The sequence below is a fragment of the Vicugna pacos genome, chromosome 21 (assembly GCF_048564905.1).
Source record: "Vicugna pacos chromosome 21, VicPac4, whole genome shotgun sequence".
Taxonomy (NCBI): Eukaryota; Metazoa; Chordata; class Mammalia; order Artiodactyla; family Camelidae; genus Vicugna; species Vicugna pacos.
Window position 1 is genome coordinate 5,142,311 of NC_133007.1, and position 11,987 is coordinate 5,154,297.

The window sequence follows — 11,987 nt, forward strand, 5'->3', positions numbered from 1 at the left end:
CTCCTTAATCGTTCCTGACAGTAAGATGACCTCAGATTCTGAGAACATCTGGCGGGTCATTCCCGCCTCTGACCAGGATTTGTGCCATCAGAGCAGGAAAACGTCGCGTCCCAGGCCCCGCCGATGAACAGGGCGCCCAAGCAAGGCTGTTCAACTCATTCTCATCAAGCTGCCACTACCCCCTTTTCAAACCTGTGACGCTCTTCTCTTGGAAATAGTTACGATCCTTTTATTCTCTTTGAAGAAAGGTGACGGAAAGGCCCTTAGAAAATACTTCTGCTTCTACATTTTACTAACTGGCAAAAGCGGCAGGCAGTTTTAAGCCCGAGTCAGCCCTCAAATGTAGCAGTGGGTGCCCTCCTCCCCACAAGAAAGAAAGCTGAGCGTGCGAGCTTGGAAGCCACCAGTCACCAGACCGCGTCGGCGCACTGGCCACACGTATGCAGAAGCGCGGTGCGTGCTACGCAAGCCTGTGAAGAAAGCTGAGAAAGCAGGACTGCGATCTGGTAGTACTTAATCTTGAGGTCTAGAAGCAAAGATAGTATACAGTGGGGAGCAACCCAAAATACAAAATCTAGGCAGGAACTATAACCCCCTTCCTTCAGAGAGGAAGCAAAAAGAAATTTTTTTTTAAATTTTTAATACATCTAAGAGTCCCCTGATTGAACCTTAGCTTAGGAATGCTCTGGGGAAACTAAAGAGATATAGATTGAATAACAGACAGATACACAGATAAGACAGATTAGACAGAGTTACAGATTTACAAACTAACATATCCAGAAATTGAGATGAAGGGAGTCACTTCTGAGCCTAAAGGAAACTGGTGACAAAGAACTCTCATAGGACCACAGTGGTTCTTTATCAATAAAAGGTGGTTAGACTTACTCAGTTTGCAAACTAGAACAAAAAAGCCACCAAATAAGTTAGAATTTACTTGAGGCAGAGGAAACGAAATAGAACTTAGAGATGGACCTGGCAGCCTTATCTTTAAGGCTGTCAGATAAAGTAAGCAACTGAACTAAACTTAGCCATTCTCAACAACCAGAAAGGAGTCATGGATAAAGCAGAAGGGAGATAAGGTGGGGTTCCCCGATCACCCCTCAGGAAATGGGCAGCTGGTACATTTTTCCTATCAGTAGACACTGACAAAACACAGGATCTCATTCTGAAATTCAATAAATTCCTTACAAATTCCTAGAAGCATTAACAGCTAAATATAAAACCAGTATAAGTATCCAAAACCTAGTGTTTTCCCATTGCCAGCAATCCTCTGTTCTTCACAAATAAGTGCAAAGCCCTTTTTAAAAGAAGCAACCCAAACCCAGAGCTCCTCAAGCAGAGGTCGGGCAGAGGAACCAGGGGCAGTCGTTGGGTTTGGTAAGCTTTCACTTCACTCCACAGTTCTCTGTCACTTACCAGGCTTGTGCTGACCTGACAGGAGCAAGCGCGCAATCCATCCGCAGCAGGTCTGGATCTGAACCCAAACTCAGCCAGCTGAACTTCAGAGAAGTCACCAGTTATATCACTATTCACAGGGGTAACAACAGTTCTCAAGATTTTTTAAAGGATTCAAAGAGGCAACCAAGAGGTGCTCAACGAAACGTAATTTGCTTTCTGCTCTCCCCTAGCTTTCATGATCCTCATCTCCTCAGAACACATCCTCCACGTCTCCACTACTCCATGAAAAGCAAACAACGCCTCCACCACTGTCTGGTTACTTTCAGACCTTTATTCAAACAAATCACACTTCCTGGAAAGTCCTCCACTCACACCCACTACTTTTCTTCGAGACCCAATAAGTTTTTCCTGGTTGACTTCCATCCACACCCTTCAAAATGCTCTTCAGGTATTCCCTCAGCACTTTAAAAAGTTTCAACTGAATTCTCTTTACTGTGTTTATGATCTCCCACTGATTTCCTGTACATGAATGTTTTTGTCACATCTCCTCAAACACATTACAAATTACCTGAGGATACAGCGTTTCAACACTGAATGTTACCTACACACCCCATATTACAATGCCCATAAATGAAGAATTTTCTAAGCAAGAAAATGAGAATTATCTTATTTACATAAGAACTTTGTACACTAACTAATTAAAATCACAATCCAACAGACTCATCCCATTTTGAGTAGGTAAGTCTTTTCCCTTGATGGGAAATACTTCACAAATTCCATAAACTTCTCTAAGAAAGTCACACAATTCAAACTTCACACTTATTTCTAAAAGGCTCAATGAGAAGAAGCCACTAAGTAAAACATGTCCAAAAAAAAAAAAAAGAAAGAAAATGGGGTCTTCACATTATACATTTTATGTAATCTGTGGAACATTTAGGGTGTTTCACTGTAGAAATTAAGTAACAAGTTTTATAAAACCCAGACAATGTAATCAAAGCACATGCCACAGGGACAATCTTAAAGAACTCTCTAAACTTGCCCCCCACCAAAACACAAACTTACTGTTTTACCACTTCGAACCACAAAGCACCAACCAAAACCATGACCTGGTTAAAGGCAGTCAGGAGAAGCGCAGAGAACAGCTCTTCCTGCATACCTGCCCTCACTCTCCTTCCTGAGACTTACCGTGACGCTCACCCGAATGCTTTTCTGAACGCAGTCTACAGGTACTTCGGTTTACCGCTGATACCTCAGTGAAAATCATCTGATTGGCTTGACTGTCCCTTCACTCAAAAAAAAACTTGTTAACGCCTCTGAACACCAGCACCTGCTGGTACAGAGTATAAAGATGGTAAGAGAAATAAAGAAATATATCATCTATGATTAAATCGCAGATTCTGTGCTGTCCTACTTTAAGCCAAAATCATGCCCCAAACAAAATCACCTATTTTTTTTTTGTATTTTAATAGGCTGAAATGTTTCTTAATTCTTTTTTCTAATTTGAGGAATGATTTCCATACAATGAAGCACACAAATATTAAAAGCACACCTCTAACTTTGTACGTAAGTATACACCTGTGTAACCTCTGTGCAGGTCAAGATATAGAATTGTAAAGTCAGAACTACCAAGGAGGGAAGAAAAAGACTGATCATTAGCAGTGCCTCTGAAAATCTGCCAGCCACCTCTGCAGTCACTGCCACGGGCACTCGTTCTGGGTAGCACAAATCTTCACATACACCGTGATTTATCATTGTGAAACAAAACTCATTGAGTCCCTAACTCTATTCAAGATCACCTGTATTGTTTTATTTCAAGAAATCTTTTACAAAAAGAAATGTGAAGGAGGCTGATTCTGAATTCCTGTTTCCAAGATCTTTCAAAACAAAAAGATAAAATAACAAAAATCTCAAAAAGATGATAAAGCAAAAATCCAGAGTTGCCTGCAATATAATAGGAAGCAGCCACGCAGCTGCAAACAAAGAGCAAAAGAAGGGAGCTGAGGGGATATAACTCCTGAAGTTTCAAAAGAAATCACGTAAATCCCCTGGTTCATCTCCCAGCCTTGCCACAAGGCTCTCCTCCCACAGGAGACCTGAGAGCGCCATGGTCTAAGAAACAGATAAGTCTGTTTTATTTTATTTCATGAATATGTGGCTGCAGAGGGTACCAGGCTGACCGGGCCCAGTTATTTTAGGCTGGCCCCTGGAAGAGCCCATGGAAAGAAAAGCAGAGAAACTTAATCAGTGTCACTGCTCTAAAACCTCAGCGACGTTTCTATAAACGAGTCTTCTGCTAACTCTTTTTAGCAAGCTGTCCATTTTAGGCCCAAATGAGCAAACATCTTACTTCATCATTTAACAAGAAAGGAGATGCTTGCAAATCTTAGCAAGGCCCCCTTACAAACCTTTGAGCAAGAAACACAGGCGAGGTAACAGAACCCAGCAAACAGTCATCTTAAAACGCTATCCTTTGAAACTGACAATTTAAGATAAGGAGCAGATAATCCCATATTTTTAAAAATCGTCTCTGGAATTCTGGGCAGTAAAAATAAACAAACAGCTCTGCTCTAAAGTTTGACACTTTCCCCTAAAACTCAAACAGAATAGCACCAGAGCTGTCAATTAAGTACAGCTGGAAAAAAGGAACACGTAAAGGAGCATCTGTTGGCTCTGCCACCTGTGGACTCTAGACAAGTGGTTGTTATTCATCTGTCTGACCACTTTAATGTGTTCTTCACTGTCTTCACTGTCCTGCAGTCAAGACACACCTTAGTGTGCCTGTCTTCTAACTGTACCCCTAATGAGTTAAACAAACTAAACATGATGCCATACAAAATAAGAAAATAAAATTTTCATTGTAAGTGTTCCTCACAACTGCTTAATAATACACTTTAAGAGTCTATTTCAATAGCAGACACGTGAATATATATTTTAAAATAAAACGTATGCCCATTTCTAAAGAACACACAAGATTAACATTAAAATTTCAGAAACATATTCATATGTGAAATTCAAATCTGAGAAGGTAGTTTACTGATAAAATTTATCCAGCTTCAAGTCATATAAAAGCAGAATTTTTACCCAAAAAGGACAATCACAGATCTTAAAATTCCATATCAGTTCCATACCCAACTTAGTACTTTTTTTAGAGCTACAGAAATAAAACCACCATAAACCACATTCAGAGTGACATATACCTCAAGAAAATAGAGATGGCACTGATGAAAAATAAACACAAGCTCTTCTGGGGAAGGATTCCTGAAAGTGGTAACACCTGGGAGACACGTTCCAAACCAAAGTGTTGCTAAGAAGAATGTAAATTAATGTGCGGTGTTTTGGGACTTCTTATTATTCAGGCATTCATTTTATTTACTCACTCTTCATATATTTATTGAACACTGTGCCAGACAGATTGTTAAGCACTGGGGATAAAGCCCTCCAGCCTCCCTTTAAATGATGCTTTCTGCGTGTGCACCTTTTACCTAAAAACTTATGCTGTAGAGGATCAGATAGTAATAAATAAATAAATAAATAAAAAATTAGGCTTTGTGGGCCAGGACACACTATTACACAATTATTCAACTCTGCCTCTGAAGTACAAAAGCAGCCAGAGACAATATGCTAATAAATGAACTTGACTGTGTTCCAGCAGAGCTTTATGGATACTAAAATTTGAATTTCATGTAATTTTCATGTGACCAAATCTTCTTCTTCTTCTGATTTTTGAACCAATGAAAGATGTAAAAACCATTCTTAGCTCATGGCCCATTCAAAAGTAGGCAGCAGGCAGCCCAGGGCTGGATTTGGCCTGTGGGCTATAATTTGCCTACCCCAGTCTAGAGACCTCGGTCTCCACACCTAAGCCACAAGCCCCATGAGGTTGGGGCGATGACCAATGAATCATTATACATCCAGGAATCTGTATGGCGCTGGGGCACAGCAGGCAATGGACCAATGTTAGTTACATTCAACTGAACTAAAAAGATCACCAAGTCCTTGACCCTGCCTTCAAAGACCACATGGTCTAGAAGTGGAGATAGGCTAGTAAAGAAACAGCCAATACCGTGTGATAAGTGCTGTGGTGGATACCTACACGGTTGCACAAGTGTGACACCTAATCCAGGCCAGGGAGTAGGATGGAAAGGGTTGAGAGAGAGAAACTGGGGAAGGAGTCGTGAAAGTGGTGACACCTGGGAGACACGTTCCAAGCCGAAGCAGCAGCCCTCTGAGCACGTGGAATGACAAAAGATAAGCCCAGAGGTTAAAAAAGTCCAAATCCAAAAGTACCTTATATGTTGTGCCAAGGAGTCTGCTCTTCACCCTAAAGGCTTGAGGAGCCACTGTAGAAGTTTTATCTGGGAAATGATACCATCAGATTTACATTTTAAGAACCATCACTCAGTCCAAAATGTAGCTGCCCAAATTGAGCAAAACTGGAGGCAGAAAGACCACCAATTAGTTAGCAAGTTGTTGCAATAATCGAGGTGAAATTCAATGGGGAGCTAGATTAAAGTAGAGAAAAAGATAAGGATTCAAGAGACATGATGGCTGAATATAGGTAGAGTCTCGGGCAGACTGGAGTAAGGATGGGTGGGACAGAAAGCGGTGGAATTATAGCTGCCCAGAGACTATGAACAGCAGATCCTATCTGCTGGCCACAGTAATCTTTATAGGCTTAACGAAAGCCTATCAAGCATGGACCTTTCAGGGGAGACTTGGCAAAAGACTGGTTGAGAGCCTCACATTAAACAGCACTGCTGTTCATTAACATACAGCTTTGAGTTGGATAAGACAAGGAGGAATGAGTTTAGTTTTGGACATGGCCTCTGGACATGCCAAACCAACCGTGTCCAACAAGTCTTGAGGTCTGGAGAAAGAGCTGTCCTGGAGATACAAATTTAGAATTCATTGATTTGTGAAGAGTAAATGAAGCCTCAAGATTAAGAGGGGATCATTCAGGAAGAGTGAGCAGCATGAAAAAGAAAGAAATCCCAAAACATAAGTGAAAAGGAACAGAGGGAGAAGGAAGAAAACCAAGGGAGTCAGTAGCTGAATCAGTGTCTACATGAACTTGTATTTTAAAATTGCTCTGTCATTTTTTTTGAGACATTTGTTAGGGAAGCTAAGAGCTGCAGGAGCTAGTATGTTAGACTAAGGAGCCAAAAACCTATCTCCTCTGTGATTTTTGGCAAATCATAACCTCCGGATCCTCATCTTTGCCTTCCTTCGCTGGGTTGTGAAAATCTACTCAGTGAGAAACTGGAGGCTTTATAAACTATAAAATATTATAAAGGCACTTCTGATTTATTAGTGTAATGGCATTACATCTGGGTATGAAAATTCCACTTCATAAAGCATAAACTTCTGAAGATGGGACTTTCAATTTTCTACAACTTTCTGTCAGGTACTATGTACTTAGTAGGAATGTAAAATATGCTTGCAGAGTAATCTGGCAGCAACAGGAGGACGTACACACAAGGGAAGGAGTGCATAGTAAAAGGCATACCCAACTTCCGAAAAGGACTCAGAATTGAACTAGTCAAACTTTATCCCTCCTACAAATGTGGCCAATGACAAAATAACAGGGGAGGGAGGGTTACAGTCCCAAATTCTCTCTTCTAATGTGTAAATTGTTTTCTAAATGCTTTAGAAACATGGAGAAGGTATTTACAGAAAAAGCAGTGAATTGTAGAACAGGAAAACAGCCAACAGCAACTTTATAAAACCGTGTTCAGCAACAGCTGGCCATTAAAGGAGAGCTCCTTAATGTCTCAAGTTGAAACCTGCAAAATGTAAATCAGGCCTCTGTGAGACAAACTGAAACAGTGTCCCCTCGGGGTGCACAAATACCACAGCGAAGTCACCAGCTGAACTATTCCCTGACAGAGTCAGAGCCTACCTTGCAAAGATTTTCCTGCGGGAAAAGCTGCTGTTTGTTTCATATGACTTTTACACCAGGAGGACCAGTAATATCCTTATATATCAATTATTCTGATTTAGACACACACACAAGATACTTAGATACAGCTTAAAAGTGTCATTTAATCAATACCTGTTCCCAAAGCTTATGAGGAGCTTGGCAACAGATCTGGTCTTGGCGTAAATTTTAGGAGTTCCATAAACTTTGACTGAGCTGGTTTTATACGCGCTCTCTTCCTTAATCAAATTGTTTTTAGAAAGAGGGAGAGCTACCTTCCTCTAAGATCAAGACCCAGTCTGCCAAGTTTCCATCCACAGTGACTATCAAGTTAATTAAAGGGATTGTTTAATAAAAGGCACATCCTCAGCGACAATCTTACTGTCAACTACTCTACTGACAAGAGAGAAAAAAACTTATTATGACTTATTATAAAACATGAAAGCCAAACTTTCAAAAAGCAGTTGACCAACCCATACAGAAGTGAAAAGAGAAGATCCAGAAGTTGAAGGCAAAGTAAGAAAGACTTTTTAGAAAAGGGTGCCTGGCTGAGATTTCTCTTCACAACAGGCAGAAAAGGCAGTCCTGACTCCCACAACTTTAACTCCTTATAACCAAGGAGACACTGCACCCTGAACCCTGAGGCTTAATACATTACTGTATATGGTGCTTAAGACATAGCTGCTTTCACAATCAACGCTGATTTTCCTGGCTCTGGTACAAGTGATGATAATGGTACCATCATCTAATTTGTACTTGCCATCTGTTAAAATACGCCTCACCCCCCCCCCCCGCCAAAAAAAGGTACCAGTTAAAATGATCGTGTCATTTTTTTATAGACATGTACATGCACGAAAAGTTTCCAGAAAGTTACGTAAGAAATTGTGAGCTGTGGTCTCCAGGGAAACTCAGCAATTGGACATGAAGAGACTCACTAGTCATTATAGTTACTGTTTTAATTCACCATGACATGTTTTATTTTTACAATTAAAAAAAAAGACTTATGATCAGTGGCAAAATATGCATGTTTCTTGTGTCTACTTAAAGTGCAATCTGACTTTGCTTACTTTAAAGTTCACCCTATTTAAAGTTTAGCACCAAAAGGCAGGCTAGAAAAGTGGCAGCTAGACCTAGTTCTTTCACATTGCTCACTCCGAGTTTCACATGCTCTGTAAGGGCAAGGCACAATATGCATCACTTGTTTAAGGGTATGTGAAATTTGAACTGGATGGGAGATTTAATAGATGCACAAACAGTCATGGTCCTTGAATCCATGGGAAATAATTAGTAAGCCAGAGCCCATGGAGTAACTGGAGTTAGGGAGTGAATATGCTGAATATCAAAACACAGTGAAACATAAAGCCTTGCCCATCTGCCATAAGTTATAGATCATAACATGCATGAATACATATATCCTTGTTATTAAAAGTGAGAGAGCAGAGACAGAGACAGATTGAGACATCAGCCCCACCACACACAAATCTCCCTCCCCTTCCCCACCTCCTCCACCACACACAATTTCCTCCCAGACAGCATTTCTGACCCAAGAGTAAGTTCAATGAGTTCTAGTCGAGTTTTTAGAAACTGTCTATCTAAAAAGTTTAAAGTGAATGTTTTTACAGTACAATACTTGTATGAAACTATTTTGCATGACTTTTTTTCTTAGAAGTTTTAAATCTATAGTTCTATCAACTTCATTTAGCAAGATTACCAAAAACTGAAGACTTTTTTCAGCAAAACAAGTTCAAGCATATAACATGATTTTCAGAGTAAAAAGTCATGCTAAGAGTCCTAACTAGGTGAACTCTGAGATCTCTTTCGACCTTTTAACCACTAGGACCCACGGCTAACATACCTGCCACCCGGTAGCAACAACCTAACTTGAGAGATATTGTCTTACCTAACACATTATCTTTGTAACAGAGGAGTAATCACTGAGTAATCTGCAATCACCTGCAATAACCTTTTGCTAATAGTGCTAACAGCAGAAAATTCAGAAGGCTGAGACTGACAGCCCTATCTTTACCTAAATAAGAAATTCTTAGAAATTTTCAATTGAATCTCAGGCATTTGAGACATCAAGGCCACACTTCTGCTTTGAAATTTTTAACATTTCAAAATAGACAAAATAAGACTTTATGGGCATTCAAAATTCTACACAGAAGCCTTAACAAGGCAAAATTTAAACAAAAATAATTGGATATAAATTTCAAAAATAATTTTGGCCAAGTTTTAAAATATAATGAATGCATAAGAAAAAATAGCTAAAGAACATTCCCACAAAGTCTTAGGAGTCCCTAGGTCTCTTGCAGAATCTTTGGAGAAAGGCACTTGTTCCAACATATCGCTAGTTCTGCATGTTTCCAAAACCTTTGAAAAACTGAACCCAGTTTACTTCTTCCATCTCTGAAAAACAACTGTCTCAGAGTTTCACTTTATGGACTTATTTTCAAAAAGTTTCATCTTCCCAATGACTTGCCTACAAATAAAATGATATTTACCATAAAGGTGATAAATGTTGCTTTTATAAAACTTACTCTACACACAGTAATTTAACTTCACTTTTCAGAGTACTTTTTGTAAGTCATATTCTTTCTCTGGAATCTTGACACATAAAGTGTAATGTACCAGAGAGTAATGAGAAGAAAAATACAAACCACAACCAAAAGAACCACGTGCCCTCCAAACATTCCTTTCAAGGTTCCCCACCTAATGTTTGTAGCCTTGCAATTATCCTGCTTTGACAGAAGAATGGTGTGGTACGCTCTTCTCTCTAGAAGTTCATTACTATTAGTTACCGGTAATAAGTCTCTCAACGCAATGGGGATTGAAGCTGTCTATACATCAGATGCCACTTTCTTATGCATATGTTACTGTGTTAAACACAACAGTGAATCATTCTGCTTGTTTATATATTTCAAGGATGAAGAAAAACTGACCTAGAACAAACATGATTTTTAATACTTTGGGATAAACATGTCCATCCTCATCCAGCACCCAGCAATGAAGTTTTCTATATATCCCTTCCTTGATTTCTGAAAAGTCACTTACACATGTTTCCACACTCGCTTTGAATCAAAGCAAAAGGGAACACAATGAGGAGAGCCTTTTTACCGAGGGCCAAAACTGTACCCAACAATTACAGTGAGTGCAGATACTTCCTTTTGTTTCCTCTGTACCAGGATTAGCAGTAAAATCGTTTTGTGGCCCTTAATGAAAGCTGAACAACCCTAGAGAACAAGCACTTTAAAAGTGAACTTCTATTTTAATTACACATAGGCAAAAGCGACAGAAAAGGCATGGGCTCCCCTCAAATCCCCTTAACTTAGATTCTTTCCTCTCCAGTTTATTTCAGCAATCACCCTCAACCCTGGAGAGACAGACGTTTTAAATAAGGTAAGAACGCTTAAGGTGGACAAGAGAGGATGGAAGTTTCTGATTAACGCTTCAGAAAAGAGGGACCAAAACAGCCGAAATGCCGAGTAATCGAGGAAGCGAGAATCCGGTTAGGTTAGAACAGACAAACAGAGATGCTGGCGGGAAGCACCTTGGCTCGCGGGCTGTTAAGTGCTAGATCGAGCTTAGAAGTCGGAGAAGGGAATTCCTGTGTGGCCCATGCTGGGGAGAGGAGGGCCAGCACGCGGCTGTCTGGGCCCCGCAGGCTGGGCCAGGGGGTGAAGATGGCCCGGGAGCTGAGCTGCTGGAGAGCAGCAGTAGGGGATAAGGGGGCTGTCACCGCTTACCCAGGTGCAGCGTGAGGTTGATGGAGTTGGGGTACTGCACCCCGGCCAGCATGGTCTGGCTCTGCCACCAGGTGGTGTCGGCCTGGTTGTTGTAGTCAGTCAGGAAGGCTGCCCCGTGCTGCAGGTGGGGCTGCCCGGCGTCGCACAGGTGACAGGACTTGGTGACCCCGGTCACCCCGGTCTGCACACAGTACTCCTCGGGCGGAGTCCCGCACGTGTTGGTGGCCACCACGGTCACGTTGAAGGCGGCGTTGACGAACTCGGGCATGCAGCGCTGCGACCGCCCGCCCTCGTCCGTGCACTCGTCCATGGCCGCCCGGGCGCAGCCGGCCGCGGCGGCCGCCAGCACTGCCAACACCGGCCAGAGCCGGCCCCGCGGCCGCAGCGCCGGCGCGGCCCGCTCGCCGGCCCTCATCCCCGCAGCCGCGCGCCGGGCCACGGCAAAGACCAGGGCGCGGGCGCGCTCCTCTCGCCCAGCGGCGTCCCCCGGAGGCCGCTCCGCGGGCTGAGCCTCGGCGCCCGGGGGCCGGACTCTCGGGGAGGGCGGTGGCGGCGGCGGCTGGCACCGGAGGGACAAGCCGGCAGGCACCGCGGGCGAGGACCGCGCGGCTCGCTGACCACCGCCCGGCGCGCCGCCTCCGCGCCTTCCTCACCCACCCGGGACGCAGCCCGCACTCGCCGCCGACCCCCGACTTCCGAGCGCGTGCTCGAGCGCGCGCCCCCGGGGAGGAAGGCGCAGGGGGTGGGGTCGGCAGGGTGGGGTGGGGTCTGGCCGAAGAGAAAGCCCAACCCCGGCCTCCTCGCAGCGGCTCCCTCGGCCCCCGTAGCTGCTCCCCCGCCCTCCGCGGAGACTCGCGGCTGCGGCGGCGGCGGCGGCGGCGGCGGGGGCGGCGGCATCTGGCGCTCCGGCCGGCGGCGCGCGATCGGCG

General features: G+C 43.2%; 1 protein-coding gene across 1 annotated transcript in view; it reads right to left on the reverse strand.

The window, feature by feature from the left end:
* Positions 1 to 11,481, reverse strand: part of LAMC1 (laminin subunit gamma 1) — a 119,026-nt gene extending 107,545 nt beyond the window's left edge. The window contains exon 1 of the mRNA XM_006211776.2: positions 11,059 to 11,481. Coding sequence (XP_006211838.2) covers positions 11,059 to 11,473 — 415 coding nt within the window. The 5' untranslated portion in view covers positions 11,474 to 11,481. The remainder of the gene's footprint in view (positions 1 to 11,058) is intronic.
* Between the last annotated feature and the right edge of the window lie 506 nt (positions 11,482 to 11,987).